The sequence below is a fragment of the Electrophorus electricus genome, chromosome 11 (genome assembly GCF_041902795.1).
Source record: "Electrophorus electricus isolate QZ-2024a chromosome 11, ASM4190279v1, whole genome shotgun sequence".
NCBI classification, from domain to species: domain Eukaryota; kingdom Metazoa; phylum Chordata; class Actinopteri; order Gymnotiformes; family Gymnotidae; genus Electrophorus; species Electrophorus electricus.
This window is the reverse complement of record NC_137507.1, coordinates 5,500,001-5,520,773: the sequence shown is the minus strand read 5'-3', so window position 1 is coordinate 5,520,773 and position 20,773 is coordinate 5,500,001. Positions and strand designations below refer to the sequence as shown.

At 45.6% G+C, this 20,773-nt stretch overlaps 1 protein-coding gene across 4 annotated transcripts in view; it reads right to left on the bottom strand.

The window, feature by feature from the left end:
- Positions 1-20,773, bottom strand: part of LOC113591155 (neuroendocrine convertase 1-like) — a 105,345-nt gene that overhangs the window by 24,374 nt on the left and 60,198 nt on the right. For all 4 annotated transcript variants that reach the window (XM_081722892.1, XM_081722893.1, XM_081722895.1 and 1 more), the window contains 5 exons: positions 19,110-19,147; positions 17,676-17,755; positions 17,409-17,497; positions 15,754-15,926; positions 15,445-15,572 (listed from right to left, as the gene is read on the bottom strand). In XM_081722892.1, coding sequence (XP_081579018.1) covers positions 15,445-15,572; positions 15,754-15,926; positions 17,409-17,497; positions 17,676-17,755; positions 19,110-19,147 — 508 coding nt within the window. The remainder of the gene's footprint in view (positions 1-15,444; positions 15,573-15,753; positions 15,927-17,408; positions 17,498-17,675; positions 17,756-19,109; positions 19,148-20,773) is intronic.

Below are 20,773 nucleotides of genomic sequence, written 5' to 3'. Positions count from 1 at the left end.
TACTTACATATATATACGTATATATAAGTATACTTACATAGGCTTACGCATATACACTTACGGAAACTGGTCTGTATGTAATGTGGTGCCAGTGTTCAGTGTTCAGGACTTTTTGCATCACCCCAACAGACTAAGCAATCCCTTAATATTTAAGAAGTTGTCAGAGTATAGCCACAGTGCTCATTTACAGGAATAGTGAATGGTGTTTCTACGCCATTTAGAGTTTCCCACTAATTTGTGTTTGTTTCAGGTGTGCCGTAATGTGGTTCTCTGGGATCAGGTGTGCTGTTGTGCTCTGGTTCTTAGCCTGTGAGGTATGAGTGTGTTGGTGAGTTTTGGGTGTATGGGTCATGACCGACTGAATGACGGCAGCTCTTGATAGTGGAGAGCTTTGTAAAAGCATGAGTAGGGATTGCTCTTTTTTAAGGTGGTTCCAAACTGGAATGTTTGGATTCATAGTTTTGGAATTATCTTTATAATTAATTGACATTTCTTTAATTGGACTCTACAGATGTGCTTATAAAACTCATAAACGTTTTCATCTTTGCTAAAACATTGATTCGTAAGAACATTCCACATTTCACTGTTATGAAGGAATATTTTTAGCTACACTTTAATCAGAACCATTTTACACCACCGAAAGACTCTTTCTCCCTTTTCTCTCTCATTTTGTTCATTCTGATTCCTAAATGATTTGATCCCTAAATAATCAGAAGAATGATTCATTTAATTTGTTATTAGCATCTATTTGAGTTTTGTTTCATGAGATCTGGATGCATTTAGAAATATTAAAACTTTCATTTTGTCCTGCCAGAATCCAGGTCTGGTAGTTCTCTTACAGAAGGACTAGGATCTGTGGTAGGCCCAATTCAGTAGGGGACCCCAGGACCAGGATCTGCTGTAGGCCCCGTTCCGTAGGGGACCCCAGGACCAGGATCTGCTGTAGGCCCCGTTCCGTAGGGGACCCCAGGACCAGGATCTGCTGTAGGCCCCGTTCCGTAGGGGACCCCAGGACCAGGATCTGCTGTAGGCCCCGTTCCGTAGGGGACCCCAGGACCAGGATCTGCTGTAGGCCCCGTTCTGTAGGGGACCCCATGACCAGGCTGTATTCACAGAGCACAAAGCAGATATCTGAACTATGCAGAGTGAGACCAGGAGCTGTACGTTGTTCTATGATCTTTGCCGATTTGCAGAGAACAGTGAGGAAAAACTAATTTGGATTAAAGGAAAATGAAGTTAACAAGAATGAAAGGAAGCATCTATACTTTACTAAATGCCTATGTAAGTTGTTGTATATGTTATATGTATATGTATTCATTGTATATGTAAAACCTATCCCTTGTTTTAAAGACGGTGATTATAAATCAATGATTCCATATTTTACGGAAGTATCCTACTCTCAGAAATTAATTAGATCATTGTGTCTGATTTCTTCTTTTTCATTGTACATTTCTAATTTGGTTTGGGTTTTTCTGTTTTCTGTTTGCATATTTAGTTTCTGTTTCTAATCTGCTTCTAATTTTTATTTTTGCTTTGTTTGTTTTAGATGTTTTAAATTTCAGAAATGACATTTATATTTCCTCCTGCCAGGATTTGTTCATTAACCAGTTGCATTGTGGAACTCCTCTGTGCTGTTCTGAGCGTTTGTGTGATCTCCTGATTCTAAACAGCCTTCTTCACTGTGTGTGTTGCCCTTTTAACAAACACACTGGTTTGGCTGTGATGGAATGGAAGACTTGGTGGTTGAACATAGAATGTAGTGAGATTGAGAAAGGGCCTAAATCTGTTAACATATAATCTACTGTACTATTCCCAAGAGATGAGCAAAAAAGTGTCTTTCTAATGAGTCCCCTCTTCTACCCCTCCCTCTCTCTCTCTCTCTCTCTCTCTCTCTCTCTCTCTCTCTGTCTCTCTCCCTCTCTCTCTCTCTCTCTCTCCCTCTCTCTCTCTCTCCTTCTCTCCCTCTCTGTCTCTCTGTCTCTCTCCCTCTCTCTCCCTCCCTCTCTCTCGCTCTCTCTCTCTCTCTCTCTCTCACTCTCTCTCTCTCTCTCTCCCTCTCTCTCCCTCCCTCTCTCCCTTTCTCTCTCTCTCCCTCTCTGTCTCTCTCCCTCTCTCTCCCTCCCTCTCTCTCTCTCTCTCTCTCTCTCCCTCTCTCTCGCTCTCTCTCCCCTCTCTCTCTTTCTCTCTCCCTCTCTCTCACTCTCTCTCCCCTCTCTCTCTCTCTCTCCCTCTCTCTCTCTCCTTCTCTCCCTCTCTGTCTCTCTCCCTCTCTCTCCCTCCCTCTCTCTCCCTCTCTCTCTCTCTCTCTCTCTCTCTCTCTTTTATTCCTCTATTGTTCCTTCCCTGCTCTGTCGTGGGTGTCGCCTGCAGCAGAAGGGGAGCCGTTTCACCGGATCAAAAATTTACGAGCAATTAAAAGGCGAACGACGCGAGGCATCCGTCAGTGGTGCGGGTGAGTGCGGCGGAGGTGAGGGAGTGTGACTGCAGCAGAGGTGAGGGGCCGGCACTAAAACACACGCTATATACTTTTATATCTGTTTTCCCTCCGAAGAGGGAAGGTTACAGCCAAATCACACTTTATGAGCCAAATCGTGGCCAGCATGTAGACACCCTGAGACAAGCTCAGAGGTCACTGCACATCTGTAGTTTGAAGACATTTTTCGTGGTGTTTGGGGTGTTTTTCATGTGTGAACAGTGATCGGGGCCTGTAAGGAAACTGTATAATGATGGAAAACAAAGGCAACAAGCCAAAGAAAATAAGCCACCGAATGAAAGTGAAATCTGACCTGCAGCTGTGTGCTAAATGACAGCCATTAAGGGCTTGACGGTGTTTTTTTGCACTGGAATCCTGTTATTAATACTGTTGCTGTGATGTAAATGGAACAGAGCCCCTTTAATTGTTGCATCATTGTGAAATGTACTATCATCAAACACTGCCACACAATGTGTTACTTCTGTTTCACTTAAAGCATGCATATTGAAGCAAATGCACGCATGCACATTTACATTCTGCCTCAACCCTGTCTCTCTCTGTATGAGGAAGGCCAGGACTCATTTGCTTTCTTAATTACATTGTAATGTACGTTTCATTTGCAAATGGTGGCAATTAATTATTATGATTGGGAACAAAATGCTCCAAATGTAAACATTCTAATAGTTTCTCATAAACAACGCATCATTTTTCAAAAAAGTCACTAGAATCTTCTCTCATTTTAATGCCATGGGATTGCATCTCTGCCTTTGCCTGACTGATCCTACACCCTTGTTGATATTCACTTTGTCTTTTTTTTTTGGAGGGGCCAAGTGGCTTTGATCTTTTTTTCCTCTGATTTGTCTCTCCTTCTGAGGCTGTAATTACAGCGGTTTCACCTTTTCTTTACAAAGAGATTAAATTAAATTAAACGTGTTTGTGCTCGTTTCTGGGCCAGGTGCCGAAGGTAAGAAGCACTGATGCCTCAACACACTGGATTTGTCTCTGTCGGATCAGTCTGGATCTCAGAGAAGAGAAAGAGAATGTGGGACGAATACAGAGCACTGCGTACATGTGTGTGTGTGTGTGTGTGTGTGTGTGTGTGTGTGTGTGTGCGTGTCGATGTACGTGTGTGTGCCATGATACGAAAGACTACGACAATGACAAATGCTTATGTTAACCCCAAAGCCTTTACTGAATCAAACAAATGGATAACCTCTCTCTCTCCCCTCTCCCCACATCTCTCTCCCCTCTCCCCACATCTCTCTCCCCTCTCCCCACATCTCTCTCCCCTCTCCCGTCTCTCTCTCCCCTCTCCCCACATCTCTCTCCCCTCTCCCCACATCTCTCTCCCCTCTCCCCACATCTCTCTCCCCTCTCCCGTCTCTCTCTCTCCCCGTCTCTCTCTCTCCCCTCTCCCCACATCTCTCTCTCTCCCCTCTCCCCACATCTCTCTCCCCTCTCCCCACATCTCTCTCCCCTCTCCCGTCTCTCTCTCCCCTCTCCCCTGTCTCTCTCTCCCCTCTCCCCTGTCTCTCTCTCTCCCCTCTCCCCGTGTCTCTCTCTCCCCTCTCCCCGTCTCTCTCTCTCTCCCCGTCTCTCTCTCTCCCCTCTCCCCGTCTCTCTCTCTCCCCTCTCCCGGTCTCTCTCTCTTCCCTCTCCCCCGTCTCTCTCTCTCTCCCCTCTCCCCACATCTCTCTCTCCCCTCTCCCCGTGTCTCTCTCTTCCCTCTCCCCACATCTCTCTCTCCCCTCTCCCCTGTCTCTCTCTCTCTCCCCTCTCCCGGTCTCTCTCTCTCCCCTCTCCCAGTCTCTCTCTCTCCCCTCTCCCCTGTCTCTCTCTCTCTCCCCTCTCCCCTGTCTCTCTCTCTCTCCCCTCTCCCACTCACTTACCATCTTATTCTCTGGTGGGTGTTGGGGGTTTCACTGACATCACGGTGAGCCTAGCAACAGCCAATAAATTATGAGTGACAAGCATTTCAGCCAATAAAAGCACTGCCGTATTTCCTGGGCAGTAAATCTGCTCCAGATTGAGGTGGTGTGTGTCAGTCGATGCCTTTATAGCCGCTCAGAGATGGAGCTGAGAGCTCAGTATGACGCACCAGTGCACCCGAAGCACACACACACACACACACACACACACACACACACACCTCAGAGGTCACTTTCTCTCTCACACATATCACAAACACAAGGAATGCTGAAATATACATACGTTCTTGTCTTGATGAAATGTCACGACTTACAGGCGCTGTGTTGCTCCTTTTAGCAGCACCATCTGTCCTTCAGTCTTTTACTGGCTATTTAAGTCGCACTCCCCACCACTCCCTAAGCCACTCACACATCCTCCCCAGAGCCCTTCCTTGACTCTTCCCAGACCTCTCACCAAACCATTTGCCTACATACTCCCCAGACCACACCCCAACACACTCTCCCCAGACCACACCCCAACGCACTCTCCCCAAACCACACCCCATCGCACTCTCCCCAGAACACACCCAAACGCACTCTCCCCAGAACACACCCAAACGCACTCTCCCCAGACCACACCCCAACACACTCTCCCCAGACCACATCCCAACACATTCTCCCCAGACCACACTCCAATGCACTCTCCCCAGACCACACCCCAACGCACTCTCCCCAAACCACACCCCATCGCACTCTCCCCAGAACACACCCAAACGCACTCTCCCCAGAACACACCCAAACGCACTCTCCCCAGAACACACCCAAACGCACTCTCCCCAGACCACACACCCCAACACACTCTCCCCAGACCACACCCCAACACACTCTCCCCAAACCACACCCCATCGCACTCTCCCCAGAACACACCCAAACGCACTCTCCCCAGAACACACCCAAACGCACTCTCCCCAGACCACACCCCAACACACTCTCCCCAGACCACATCCCAACACATTCTCCCCAGACCACACTCCAATGCACTCTCCCCAGACCACACCCCAACGCACTCTCCCCAAACCACACCCCATCGCACTCTCCCCAGAACACACCCAAACGCACTCTCCCCAGACCACACCCAAACACACTCTCCCCAGACCACATCCCAACACATTCTCCCCAGACCACACTCCAATGCACTCTCCCCAAACCACACCCCAACACACTCTCCCCAAACCACACCCCAACACGCTCTCCCCAGACCACACCCCAACACACTCTCCCCAGACCACACCCCAACGCACTCTCCCCAGACCACACCCCAACACACTCTCCCCAGACCACACCCCAACGCACTCTCCCCAAACCACTCCTCTACATACTCCCTTGGACTACTCCCCAGAATACATCCCAACATCCCAAGCACAGACCCTCCTTGCTCCAGTGCAACATCACTACACCTGACACTTCTTTCCATCACAGAGAAACTCCAGCCCACCCTGTATTGTGTATACATGTGGGTGTGTGTTAACTGGAAACTACATTTGGAATAGCAAAAACTCAGTTTTAGATCACACATGCATGCCCATACAAGACTCTCACACACACACACACACACTGCTGAAGTCCTATGACTGTATATCATCATCAATATCATATAATTAGCTTGTCCACACAAGCAAGTACAAGGAGATGAGAGAATTACCGGACCCTCTGCTGACAGACCCAAAGCAGATCCCTTTCACCCAAGAACATGCAGCTGAATCACTCTGATCTGATAAAGCCATTACTCCACAGCCCCCAATGCCTGGATTATACAGGCTTCCATTACAGGGAGGTGCGCAGACAGAGACTGAGAGAGATGGAGAAAGACAGAGAAAGAGAAGTGCGTATAGCAAATTATAGTTGTGTGATTACTGTAGCCAGAAGCCACACTTTCCCCCCATACCTTCTCTGTTTGACACTGTAAATGCATTGTAGAATGTTGTAAAAGTGTTGTAAAAGTATTTATATGAGGTCCTGAAGAAGGGGTGATAAAGTGGCCTTCACCTAGCACAGGCACGCTGTGTTCTGGCCGCTCTAACTGTATCTCACTGTTATAAATCACAATAAAGGGGCTACAGTATATCTCAGTGTTCTCACTCTCTCAATCTGCATACACATACCAACATCTGTACAAATAGACCAATAGATATTCATCACACACACACACACACACACAACCACGCACACACACACACACACAACCACGCACACACACACACACACACACACACAAACACACACACAACCACGCACACACACACACACACAACCACACACAACCACACACACACACACAAACACACACACAACCACGCACACACACACACACACACAACCACACACACACACACACACAACCACGCACACACACACACACACACACACAACCACACACAACCACACACACACACACACACACACAACCACACACAACCACGCACACACACACACACACAACCACACACAACCACGCACACACACACACACACAAACACACACACAACCACGCACACACACACACACACACACACACACACAACCACACACACACACACACACACACACACACACACACACACACACTTAGGTCATGAACTGCTATGAACAAACACTATACATACACTCTCCCGCTTTCTGATGGAGCCAGTCATGTAGCAAACCTTTCAGAGGTAAAGCTCTTGTCTCAGACGTTCTGTTTTTAAGCGCACAGGTGTTCATCACACGGACAGTGTGTTACGTGTTCAGCTGTCCTGGTTAGTACATAGTGTAGAAGCTGTGCTCCTGCACTGCAGTCATCGCCAACCCTCACTGGTCTGTCTAGTGTGAGTCCTGTGGAACCCCTGTAGCAAAGCAGTACTGAGCAGCATAAGGTGTGAGGATTAGAATAATAGCTAGGATTAGAGTTAGGATTAGATTTATAACCTACTTGTCATGGATGTGCTATTCAGCCCAGGCCATGTACTAAGCTGATTTGCTGGGGTCAGGATTTGGGGTAAGAAATGACAGGTTGGGTTAAGGGGTTGTGGAGAAGGAATGAGGAATAAGGGTTTAGAGTGTGAGAGTTAGAGGCTAGGGATTAGGTGTGGCCTGCCTGTCGTGGACATGGTATTCAGCTCCATTGGTGATCCAGCCTGGTTGGTTGGGATCTGGAACCTTTGCTGTTCTTGCAATCAGGTGCATTCATGAACGTCTCTCCATGACAGATCTGGGCTGCAGCACATACAAACAACATGGGTACATATAATCAATAATTAGTGCTTTCATGAATCACTTGTCTCAGACACACATGTATGTATCTACAGCACATATTTATTTATTCTTCACTTCATTTTAAAGGTGCTATTCCAGTTGGGTTTAAAGTGTAACACCAAAACCTGGAATTTAACAGGGAGCATTCCCACTGTATGCAAAGGAAGCTGGTAGCATGAAGGAGATGGCAGTTTCCTGTAGTTTGGAGCAGCCAGGCAGCAGACCTGAGTGTCAAATCTGCCAACAGACTGACGGAATCTAATTAAGACATATAAGAGGCAAGACACATCGTCTCAGTTTGCTATAATGAAAGAGTAAAGGGTAGCCAAGGAGTGTGCTTTGTGGTACACACACAACCACACACACACACACACACAAACACACACACACACACACACACACACACAAGCACACACACACACACACACACACACACACACACACACACACACACACACACACACAACCACGCATACACACACACACACACACACACACACACACACACACACAACCACGCATACACACACACACACACACACACACACACACACACACACAACCACACACACACACACACACAGACACAGACACACACACATACACGTACACACACACACACACACAAAACAGTTCAAAGATATATCATTATATATTTATACACTTCTATAATATATATAGACGTACATTTTTCACTCATAATTGTTCAGTGGGGAAATTGCTTGAGGGTTTGGACAAAAGGGGATCACCAGTATTCATACGCATAAGATCCCTACAGTCCAAGATACCGTGCGGGCACTACACCTACAGCTGCGTCCGGACCCCACGTGCCCTGCCTGTGCCTCGCTGGAGCTGCTTTCTGTTTTCTGGACTCTTTCTGCTCCTGATCTCCTCTAAAAACCCTTCATGACTCTATAAGGAAGATTGACTATACACAGCCTGGAACGCAACAGAACACCGAGAATGCTCCTGAACACACACGTGATCGGCACCACACCGAGAGTGATCCTGAACACACACGTGATCGGCACCACACTGAGTGATCCTGAACACACACATGATCTGCACCACACTGAGAGTGATCCTGAACACACACGTGATCGGCACCACACTGAGAGTGATCATGAACACACACGTGATCTGCACCACACCGAGAGTGATCCTGAACACACACGTGATCGGCACCACACTGAGTGATCCTGAACACACACATGATCTGCACCACACTGAGAGTGATCCTGAACACACACGTGATCTGCACCACACCGAGAGTGATCCTGAACACACACGTGATCGGCACCACACTGAGAGTGATCATGAACACACACGTGATCGGCACCACACTGAGAGTGATCCTGAACACACACGTGATCGGCACCACACTGAGAGTGATCCTGAACACACACGTGATCGGCACCACACTGAGAGTGATCCTGAACACACACGTGATCGGCACCACACTGAGAGTGATCCTGAACACACACGTGATCTGCACCACACTGAGGGTGACCCTGAACATCATCTCAAGGGGATCAGTTCTATACATCTCCAACTATGGACCCACAGGTACATCTAAAGAACCTTCAAAATGGAGCTTCAGTAGCAGTCTGAAAGTAGCAATCTAATCTCTAACATGCAAACAATAAAATGATCAGAGTCTCAGAGGGGAAACGGTTAATAAAAAGATTAAGAAGAAAGTCTGTGTACATTAGACAAGGAGCAAATCGAACACTCCTAATAATCATCAAAAACAGAATTTAAGCTTCAGTTTCAAAGGCATGGAAGTGGGGGCTGGGCACTACACCTTTGAAATGTGGTGTTTGTGTGGTGTTTGTGTGTGTGTTTGTGTGTGTGTTTGTGTGTGTGTATGCACGATATGCTATTGGTAGAAGCGTGACTCAGTTAGTGAACAAACGCTTCTCACTCTCGCTCCCATTAGGACCGGATACTCCAACATACACATACACGCACACATACACACATACACACACACACACACACACACACATAACTGCAGAAAGCCTCCAGCCCCGGCTGGGTTTGCATAAAGCAAACAAAATTAAATTTGCTTTGCTAAATCAAAGCTTGTATGGCATTCCAAGCCGCTCTCTCTGGGACAAATTACTTCAAACGGCCTCCTTTGTATCATAACAAAATAAAAGCAGAGAGAAGGAGATCATCCCAATCAACAGCTCAGTGAAAGCCTCGACACGGGAATTAATTACAGCGGCTCAGTGCAGGCTGGGCCATCTCCCAGAACAACCATGACACACAGCCATTTACTGGCAAAAGGCACACTTGCTCTTGAACACCCACTCCTGGCCAAGATTCCACTAATGTCTGACGGGTTTTTCTCTTTTGCTTTTTTTCTACAAAAATGAAAAAATGTAAATCTGCTGGATTAGGTGAAAGTCTTGTATGACTATCAGTCACAGAGAATTCCAGATCTCTAGCAAGCTGTTGAGATAGATGGCATCCACCCACCTCTGACAGTATCAGTGCCTGTAAGGGTTCCCAGAGCCCTGGTTGGGATGGCTAGGCCTCAGTGTGTGGAGCGGGGCAGAGCGCAGCTGAAGGGCTCTGCTGTCCAAATGGCATGGAAGAAGCTGTTCTGATCAATATGACTCTGCAGACAGTGTTTCTGAGCTGTAGATGCAGCGCTTTCAGTGGGTTCATCAGCTTCAGTGTGTGTGTGTGTGTGTGTGTGTGTGTGTGTGTCTAACACCATGTGGGTGACTGCATATGCCTATTAAGAAAGTGTTAAAGTGATAATGAAAGTGTCTACACACAGTATGTGGGACGTGTGGATCTCTCTCTCTCGCTCGCTCTCTCTCACTCTCTCTCTCCCTTTCTCTGTGTTTGTGTATGTGGACGTGTGGATCTCTCTCTCTCTCTCTCTCTCTCTCTCTCTCTCTCTCTCTCTCTCTCTCTCTCTCTCTCTCACTCTCTCTCTCCCTTACTCTGTTTATGTGTATATATGTGCATAGGTGTCTGCAGCGGGTTTTATCGTATTTCCAATTAAGTTGAACTGTGGCCCAGATCAATGCAAGAGCTGTTTGTGTGTGTGTGTGTGTGTGTGTGTGTGTGTGTGTGTGTGTGTGTGTGTGTGTGTGTGTGTGCCTACACAAAATGAGCAGCAGTGGGAGTGTGTTGGGGAATAATTTCCTACAGTAGAGCCATATAGAAGGTCAAGGGAGGAGAGAAGAGACCATCCATGTTCTCGTTAAGGCTCTGATCAGGGTGTTCCTGATTTAACTGGTTAGAGAGATTGAGGAGACTGTCATTATTGAACAGGTTGTAACTGATACAGAAATTGCTCTCAGTAAAATCACTTACAGTCACTGCAGAAACCAGCAACCTGCTCCGAGAATTTTGAGACTTATCACAGATATGTAGGAGTAGATGTGTGCATGTTTGTGTGTAGGTGTGTGTATGTGTGGGTGTGTATGTAGGTGTGTGAGTGTTCAATTAGTTTTGCACGAACTACTGCAAAAAATGTTTCAGGAATGAGTGAGAGGCTGAGGTTTACATGAATGTAGGAGTATTTGTATGTGTGAGTGCGTCTGTGTGTACATGTGTGTATTTACGAGGTACTTGGTTAGCTGGGTGTTGTGCTAAACGTGATTAGAGGGGCGGAGCCAAATTCATGCAGAGCATCTACAATCACATAACCCTGATTAGTCGAATCCCTAGAGAGAAAGACAGAGCGACAGAAAAGAAAGCAAATATTGGAATAGAAATATAGTTTCTCTTGTTGATATACTTATATTGTTATTCATTATAATGACAATCCTGAATACTGTATTGCAGTATCATTGTAATATTGCACTAGATATAGTCATGCCAATAAAGCTATCAGAAATTGAATTAAAGGAGAGGAACCAAGAAATGTAGGATTAGAAGAGTGTGTGTGTGTGTGTGTGTGTGTGTGTGAGTGAACAGGTGTGTAAACAGTAATTGTATGACAGAATGTGTGTGTAACTGAGTATGGGTAGGTTCTACAACATACACAACAACAGGTCCAGAGTCACCACTCAAGCACATGCAGCACCAGGCTACCAAACAAAATGTTATTCTAATTTATTCGCTCATTAGAATATTCCAAATGTGTTGGCTGTAGTATGTAAACAAGAAGAGAAGTGAGGCTGCACCAGGACTGTAATATTTCTATATTCTGTAAAACTTTGCGGCCTCAACCCGTCTCAGCTTTCATGGCTACTCCCAGCAGCCCCTGATGTCCCCTGCTGTAGCCCACCACACCTCCACCCCAGCTAACTTCTCCATTGCCCTTAATGGAGGTTCTCTTGCAGGATGGGTTTCGGACACATGCACACCATCGGGACCAAACTAGGACTTCTAGAAAAGCAGACTAGACATTAATTGCTTATTTTTATTTAATTTATATTTATTTATTTATTTATTCTTCACTATTTATTCTGCTCCTTAGTGACTATACTGTTATTATTGTGGTGTTCGTTGTCAGCCAGAGGAGGATGGCCCTGCCTTTGAGTCTTGGTTCCTCTCAAGGTTTCTTCTTCATGTTCTAGTGAGTTTTTCTTTGCCACTGTCACTCTTGTCTTGGACTTGGACGTTTGTAAAGCTGCTTTGTGACAACACCTGTTGTAAAAAGCGCTGTATAAATACATTTGACTTGAATTGACTTGACTTGTTTAGAAGGCTACATGACACCTACATAAGCCCTTCATGACAACTGACAAACATACATAAACATTTACAAATGCTTATTCCAACAAGCGTCAGCTGTCATAAAATCAATTTTGAAGTCAAAATGACAAAACAGCTATGTCAAGTGACTTTGGTGCCATGAGACAGTGTGAGTAAACTGACAGAAAGTGATGACATCAGACTTTGCAGATAAGCAGGGATTTCTTTGGCTGTGTCAGGGTGACACAGGTGAGATTTAGGGCTGGCATCCATCCGTTTTCGCGGGGACAGTACGCTTTTTGGGCTGTATGTCTGCTTTTAACTGACTTTTGTCCAGTTTTGTTTTCTTTAGCAATGTTCTCAGGAATTGTGTGTTTGTGTGGGGGGTGAACAAGCAATACAATCAGTATGTCAGTATGTCAGTATGTTTGTCACTCCACACATCCCCCTCCAACTGGCAATTTAAGCCAATTAAAAGTCAGCAGGTAAAGTCAAGTACAAAGTACGGGTGGAAGACACATTAGTGGTGAGGCTAATGCAGTATGATTGTCCAGTTATCGTTGCCGAGAAGGTGGCAATCCTAGCGACGTCAGGCTGACGATAAAGCTTGTCAAGTAAGAATGCTGGGGAAACTGCCCAAAAGAGTTGACTTCAAAAAGATGCTGTGTTGTATCTCCTGTACCGTCGTGACAATGATATGGAAAAGTGCTGCATAACGGACATTTTAGTGAAGTTTTTGACATTGACAGTTTTCACCCTCACACTATAAAAAGGTTATGTTCAGAAATGCTCTGGGAATGTAGAACGATATGCTGGCACAACATAAGATCTGGGAATAATCACCCCCAACCAGAAAGAAATGTGTGTTGTCAATCACTGTAATTTTTACCGTTCAATATAAAAATGTACTAGGTTGTTGAATGATTATCCATATTTGGTGAATGAGAATAACTGTACTCAGTCAACCTTTCATTCTGGAAAATATAAGAATAAAAAATATCTGCTGAAGAAAGCAGTGGGTACATCAGCTCTACTGAACCTGCATCAAAGAACAATGTTGTGGGTTTTACAGATGTGCAGTTCTTTGCTTATATGAGTAAATTAATGAATGAGCAGCATTTTACCAGTCATTCAGTGACTCCTGTTTGTTAGCTAGCCAAGTTAACCTTAGTTACTAAGATGTTAGTGGTTATTAACAGGCAGCAAACCTCTCCTGCAGTGCAAATGAAGGTCTGTCAGCAGAGAAAGACCAGAAATACTAGAGAGAGTGAAACGGATGTCTTAAACTCATTCAGAACACGCGTTCCATGTTTTGAAGAGAAAAAAGACAGATGATATCATAAACAAATCCCATGTATGCGTGTGGTGCAGATCACGTGTGTGTTCAGGATCACTCTCGTGTGGTGCAGATCACGTGTGTGTTCAGAATCACTCTCAGTGTGGTGCAGATCACGTATTTGTTCAGAATCACTCTCGGTGTGGTACAGATCACGTATTTGTTCAGGATCACTCTCGGTGTGGTGCAGATCACGTGTGTGTTCAGAATCACTCTCAGTGTGGTGCAGATTATGTATTTGTTCAGAATCACTCTCGGTGTGGTACAGATCACGTATGTGTTCAGGATCACTCTCGGTGTGGTGCAGAGTGTGTGCAGGTGAGAGAGTGAAAGTTGTGGTTATCAGAAAGGCAGTGAGACAGACAGCAAGCAGCAGCTAGTGGGTAGAAAATAGGGATGGTGTGTATACTAGAAATGACAAGTGAGGGACAGGTTACCTGGTGCTTGAGGGGAAGTGTGTGTGTGTGTGTGTGTGTGTGTGTGTGTGTGTGTGTGTGTGAGAAAGAGACAGATACAGAGAGAACTTCTGTGTCTCAGTCAAAGGTATACATAGCATTGGTATAGATATATGTGAGCTTATAGGTGTAGTACTCTGTGACGTTATAGCTTTCGTGGTGTGGCACTGTGAGATGTATGAGGTATAAGAGTATGTATGTGGGTTATGTTTATGTACATGTTGAAGAGTGGGGAGTGCACTATAGCTGGTGAGTGTGTGTGTGTAGCTGTGGGTGGCGTAGGAGGATGTAACCAGTCACTTTGCCTCCAGCACTAAGGCCAGCACTCCGGCTGCAATCGGAGCTGCACTGGATGTTCCAGCAAAGTGTGTGACACAGCCATCACCAAGGTTAGACACAGTCACCTACAGACAAACATAAACACACACACATAGCGTACACTCGGAGAGTAGCTTCAAACGCGTACCCGACCTAGTGGCTGGGTGTGTGACAGAGTTAGAGAGAGACAGAGACAGACAGGGAGAGAGAAAGTCACAAAGAGTGGAGGAGAGACAGCCGGAGAGAGGGAGAATCAGTACGGTACTGTCCCGGCCCGCGTTGGAGGTTGGAGGGTTGATGTTCATTCACAGGCTTAGAGCTGACATCACCCTCAGGGTTCCTTACACGCTTGCACTGGGTGTCCACACATCAACACCTTTCTCCAGTGCTTCACCCCCAATTAACACCTGCTCAGATGCAGACACACAGCGGTACATGCAGGTACACGCGCACAAGCGCACAGAATGTGTCTTTTGTATATAAATATTACATGGTCGCTGTATCCCAGTTAGTCAAACTGGGGCAAAATAATGTGCTACCTCCCTCTGTCTACTTTTCTGACTTTTTTACTCTATCACTCTTTCTCTCAATTCACACACACACACACACACACACACACACATACACATGTGCACGCACACACACGCACGCGCACGCGCCCACATATACACTCACTCGCACACTCTTAACTGTAGCTGCTCATGTCCTGGCTACGCAGCAGGATACAGAGGATCACTGATGATACACTGCTAGGTGTTAATTGGCAAATCTCTGAGGAAGTGCTAAATATAGCTGGGTGCTTGGCAGGACTTTGGCTCTACAAGCTCTGAGCTGCACTCAGACCTCTGCCCCAGTGTACACACAAGAGAAAACAAAAAACTGTTCTTAACCATGGCTGCTTATGGCCTCACCAGAGGCAGGGGGTGGAGGAAACTGTTCCCAGTGGGGGTGACAGCCATGGTGGCAGGGCAGGGCTCCCCAAATGAGGCGGGCTCTCACGTGTGACTGATGGTTCCAATGGCAATGGTGTAGATGCTGTTGACGTAGCCATCGGCCCCGCAGTGATCGTTCGACATTCCACAATTTCCAGACGCCCACACAAAGATGCTTCCCTTGCCACCTCGACCCTACACGCACACAAACACACACACACACACACACACACACACACACACACACGCACGTATAGAGAAGACAAATACTGGAGCTGCTCGTGTAAGTGAGGTCTTCCTGTGTAAACGTGGGGATGTGTGTGTTTACCTTGGCGCGCTTGCGTGTACACGTGAGTGTGCGTATGTGTGTTGGTACCTTGTGTGTTCCTAGGCGCAGGGCTTTCTCCGTGAGCATAGCAGGTCCCGTTAGTTCTGTGCCATCGTCACGTGGCCCCCAGCAGCAGGTGTAGATGTCGATGAAGTCATTGTTGTAGGTGAGGGCGGAGGCCTCCATAGAGTCTGTCAACGAACCGTCCAAAAGATGGATGCCTCCACACAGCAAAAGAGGCCTGTGCTTAGAAAGACACTGAGCTCATTGTACAGGAATGACAAAGGTATGTGACGTATGGATGGGGGGACTATTCAAATCACTGGGCTCAATTTGTTACTTCTTTCTTTAATTAGGCTTTATTCTATACCAAACACTGAAAAATCTGCTTCTGAAAATTTAAGCGTACAGAGACATTTTGGTTAACAGACTGAAATATTCTGGTAGGCAAAAATGTCTATTTCTGTGTATGAATTATAATAGCAATAAAATAATATTTATTTGCAATTATGATTATTTTGGTGTCTGTATGGATCTATTTATTTTGGTTCTTTTGGTATAAATGTGAAGCAATATTGAATATGACCAGCTGTTAGAAACAGATGCTAGATATAGCCAGATCTGTTGGAAGATAGCCAGATCTGTTGGTCTTGGTGAAAAAGCAATCCATACAGAAGAGACTTCTGTTGAAGAGACTTGTTGTGTGATTCTATATTTTGCACTGAGCTGGACATATATAATATATATATACATATATAAATTAGATTCCAGGGTGTACCTGCAGTGTATATTATAAATATATATATATATATATGTGTGTGTGTGTGTGTGTGTGTGTGTGTGTGTGTGTGTGTGTGTGTGTGTGTGTGTGTGAATGACTGAACTAAGATCCTATGGGACTTCCAGATCCAGACTGGCAAATTGTAAAGGCTAACCAACCGAACATGGTAGTGATGGACAAAGAGCAGAAGAGGACATAGTGATACATGTAGCAATCCCAAGTGATTGCAACATCAGGACCAAGGAACATGAAAAACAAATACCAAGCGCTGCCGGAAGAGTAAGCTGGATGTGGAAGGTGAAGGCAACATGGTAATCGCAGCACTAGGGTCTGTGAACCCCAAACTGACAGTGGCACTACAGATCTCAGAAGAAAAAGCAAAAAGGCCTGAGATCGCCATCCAGACGAGTGCAGTCCTGGGAACAGCTAAGATAACACACACACACACACACACTGAGAAAATGTATTTGATGTATTTAACATTTAAGGGGTGTGTTTTTCTTCCATTGTCAAATCTCATTTTCAGTTAGCCATCTTGTACTCTAACTTGACTTCCACTGTTTCACTGTTTCAATGCCCTTAGAGTTCTAAAGATCAAATTGTTCTTTTTATGCATGTTTAAAGATGTTCGTTTCTGTTTTCCACACTGACAGCAAAATTCGCTTCTTTGAAACATGTCTACCATTCCTAAGTACGTGAGTTCCTAACAATGGAAGGTTTTCTAAGGCTATAGTGTTTCGTGTATAGGGCACTAGTACACAGGGATTAGTGTACTGGATTAGTGTATATGGCAGTAGTGTATTCGGTTAGTGAACAGGACTGTGCTGGGTTTAATGTATAATACTAGTGTGATGGGTTTAAGGTTAAAGGCAGTATTGTGGTGAAGTGGATAACACAGTGCTGTACTGGGTTTAGTCCTTACCTCCGACGCGGGCATTGAAGGCAATACCCACTCCGCAGTAGCAGTTATTAGCCTCCATCGCTATCTCTCCTGCACACTTTGTGCCATGACTGTGACAGTATGACATACATTTAAAAAAAGAAAAAAGAAAAAGAAAGAATGAATTAATAATTTGATTAACTGATAAAAATAACCAAGAAATGCAACCAGGTTTGAAGGCTGAACTAATGAATAAGCCCCAAGTGGTGAGTGCTATGCTTGCATTTTCATAGAGGGAGTGCACGCTACCCATTCTCCTCATCTCTCAGTGGCATGGGATCATGGGAAAGGCCATGGGCACCACGCAGGTCAAAGCTCGCAAACACCTCCTGCAGGCAACAAGCAGCACACCGTTCAGACAAAGAGCAAACACATGGCCAGCAGCTCAGCCAATTGCATGACCTCTCATGCTGAGTCCATTAAAGCACTGCAGTGTACAGGAATATTGCACGGCAAGTATTCAGGTTCAAGTCCCAGCTGTGCTATGTGCTGCCTGTGGCTGAGGTCCACAGATGTTCTTTTTAGGCACTTTTGTATCTTTTCTTTGGAACTAAGAAACTATTTCAGGAACCACAAACTTTTGCCTGTATTTGTATTGATAGAAAAAGGCATGAATATAATTCCTAGGGAATGGTTCGGACGTTAATGTTTCTCTCCATTTGTAGGCCAGGGACTCACTGGGTTGAGCTTGCAAGCTTGGTCAAGCTCATGTATCGACAGATAAACCAAGTAGCAAAGACCAACTACTGGTATTTTTAAATACCAGCGAGGGAGAGCAGAAAGAACAAAAAATGAAAAGCAACAAGCTTCACGTCTCAGTGCTGTCCATGTTTACTAGTTGTGTTTACTGCTTGTGTTTACTGCTTGTGTTTACTGGTTATGTTTCATGTCGTGCTTTGTTACTGTTGCAGATCCACCTTGCCAAGTCCTGGATCTTTCACTGGATCTTTGAAAAAAACAAACCACAAAACAGGAGCAGAACGCCCTGAGTTAGCCTGGAACTTTCTGCTTCTTTAACAAACATCTGAACTGTCCGTCGGAAAGCGTGTGTTGTAAAAGGGAAGACAACAGGGTCACCCTCTCCCCTCTTCCTGTGCGCGAGGTGGCGCGACGGAGAGCCGAGTGTTCTGCTGGGTGTCACCGGCCCCAGCGGAGGACCATGGGGCCCTTTCTCTCCAGCAGGCTGATATATCAATCAGACACCTTAACCAGCACTGAAAGAATCGTCCAAAGAACAAGCACCGAATGTCTTGTCTTTGTGGCAGCCTAATGTAATCAGAACATGAAATGGAACCTCTACTACACTCTTCACATGTTGGGGTCCCCTCTCCTCTCCCCTAGTGGGAAAGACACTTCATTCGTTAAATCAGTCGATGCTCCAGAGAAGAGGGAGAAACAGGCAGTGTGTTGTTGGCTTTGATCCCTGCTGTAGCAGTCACACTACAGATGGCAACGGCAGAAATGTGTCTGCCTGTTCCTACCTGCTGCATGGACGCAGTGCTCGCGTGTGTACACAAATCTGATCTCATCTCCGACAGGCAGACTTTGGCATGAAGGGGGTGTGTTGTGGTGTTTTTTGTGGGGATGGTGGGGGCATTCATATAGAGACATTCAGTGGCTTGGTGCCTCAGCCCAGATTACTGCAATCTGGAGCTCTGGAACAGTAAGAGAAGGAACACTCACAAAATTCTTCTTCAAATCCAGGTTTGAATGATCCACACCTGGAAATCCAAAGAGGACTCATCAGAATTCATATGTTCAGGCATGCAATTTGTATAAAATAAAAAGGCACATTTTAATGCAGAATTAATTAAATGTATACTTATAACTTTTATCCAGTGGCTTTTGAGAATAAATGACCAACAAATCAAATGTTTTTTTTTAAATACACAATATATTCATATTCATGGTATGTTTCTCTTGATGTTTATATCAGTGTTTATTAATAATAGTTTCTTTGTCTTCCTCTTTTGCGACGTTCAGATTTCAAGCCACATTGTTCAAGTCTGATTTTTTGCTCTTATTGGATTTACCTATCTTGATGGTTCACATTCATAATTGCAAGTGACCTGTATCTGTCTGTAATGCGCACACTGATACATTTTTGCACAGGTTCCCTGTGTCAACAGCACCAAATAAACCCCCCCAAAAAAACGGTATATTTGTGAAATGACTCGTGACATTAAAACAGTAACATTGAAGCGCAAGTAGTTGATCAACTGTACATGATCAGGTCGAGAAGGCTTCTGTCATTACTGCGGGTGCTCTTAGCGTATCTATCTAGGCAAAAGGCCACATGAATGCTGACTGGTCTTATTCAAGTTGCAAGACCACGAAACGTATACGAATCCTGTCAAAACCACATTCGGAAGTGACTAAAATCTGACTTGAAAAGATTGAATTTGTGTGTCAACACAGCCCTGAGAAATCAGATTTGTGTCACTTTAAGGGAAAAAATCCAGTGTGATTCACATCAGGTTGGTAATGTAAACGTAGCGTTTCTCTTCCAGGCATCTAGTTGTCAGAGGGGCTTACATGCTTGGGCTCTAAGAGGCTTAGGAGCATGTGCAGTAGAGAGAGGGGCCACTGAGCATGTGCAGTAGAGAGAGGGGCCACTGAGCATGTGCAGTAGAGAGAGGGGCCACTGAGCATGTGCAGTAGAGAGAGGGGCCACTGAGCACGTGCAGTAGAGAGAGGGGCCACTGAGCATGTGCAGTAGAGAGAGGGGCCACTTTCTGCCTTTGTCCCAACCTGGTAGACTGCCGACGTTACTATAGAAACACACCCTGATCCCCACTCCTTAGCCTGACTGTGCAGACTGGATCTTACCTCCTTTTGCCCACACATACAAATGCACACATGCTGATGTTTAATGCCCTTTTCTTTCACACAACAGTCAAATAACAGGACTATTAAAAAGTGAATGTCCTGTTCACTGCCTCCCTGGTCTCTCTGTCTCTGTGTTAACCACCTCTCTTTTTCTATTTCTCTCTCTCTCTCTGAATGTGTGTGTGTGTGTGTGTGTGTGTGTGTGTGTGTGTGTGTGTGTGTGTGTGTGTGTATGCGTGTGTGTGTGTGTGTGCGTGTGCATGCGCGTGTAACAGGCTCATCTAAATGACCTGCGTCTCCCGCTGAGGGTCCTCGCTCCCTTCTTCACACTCTCCAGTGGGCAGCTGGAACACTCTTCCGCATGATTGCTTTTCTTACCGGCCAGGCTCAGCCAGGGCCCGGCACCCTGCTCCAACCCCACGCCGAGTCCAAAACGCCTCTACCTTTCAAAGCACTAAGCAAGCTGTTCACATGTTTCATGTCCGTAGAAGCAAGTAGAACGCGCTGAAAACAGAGTT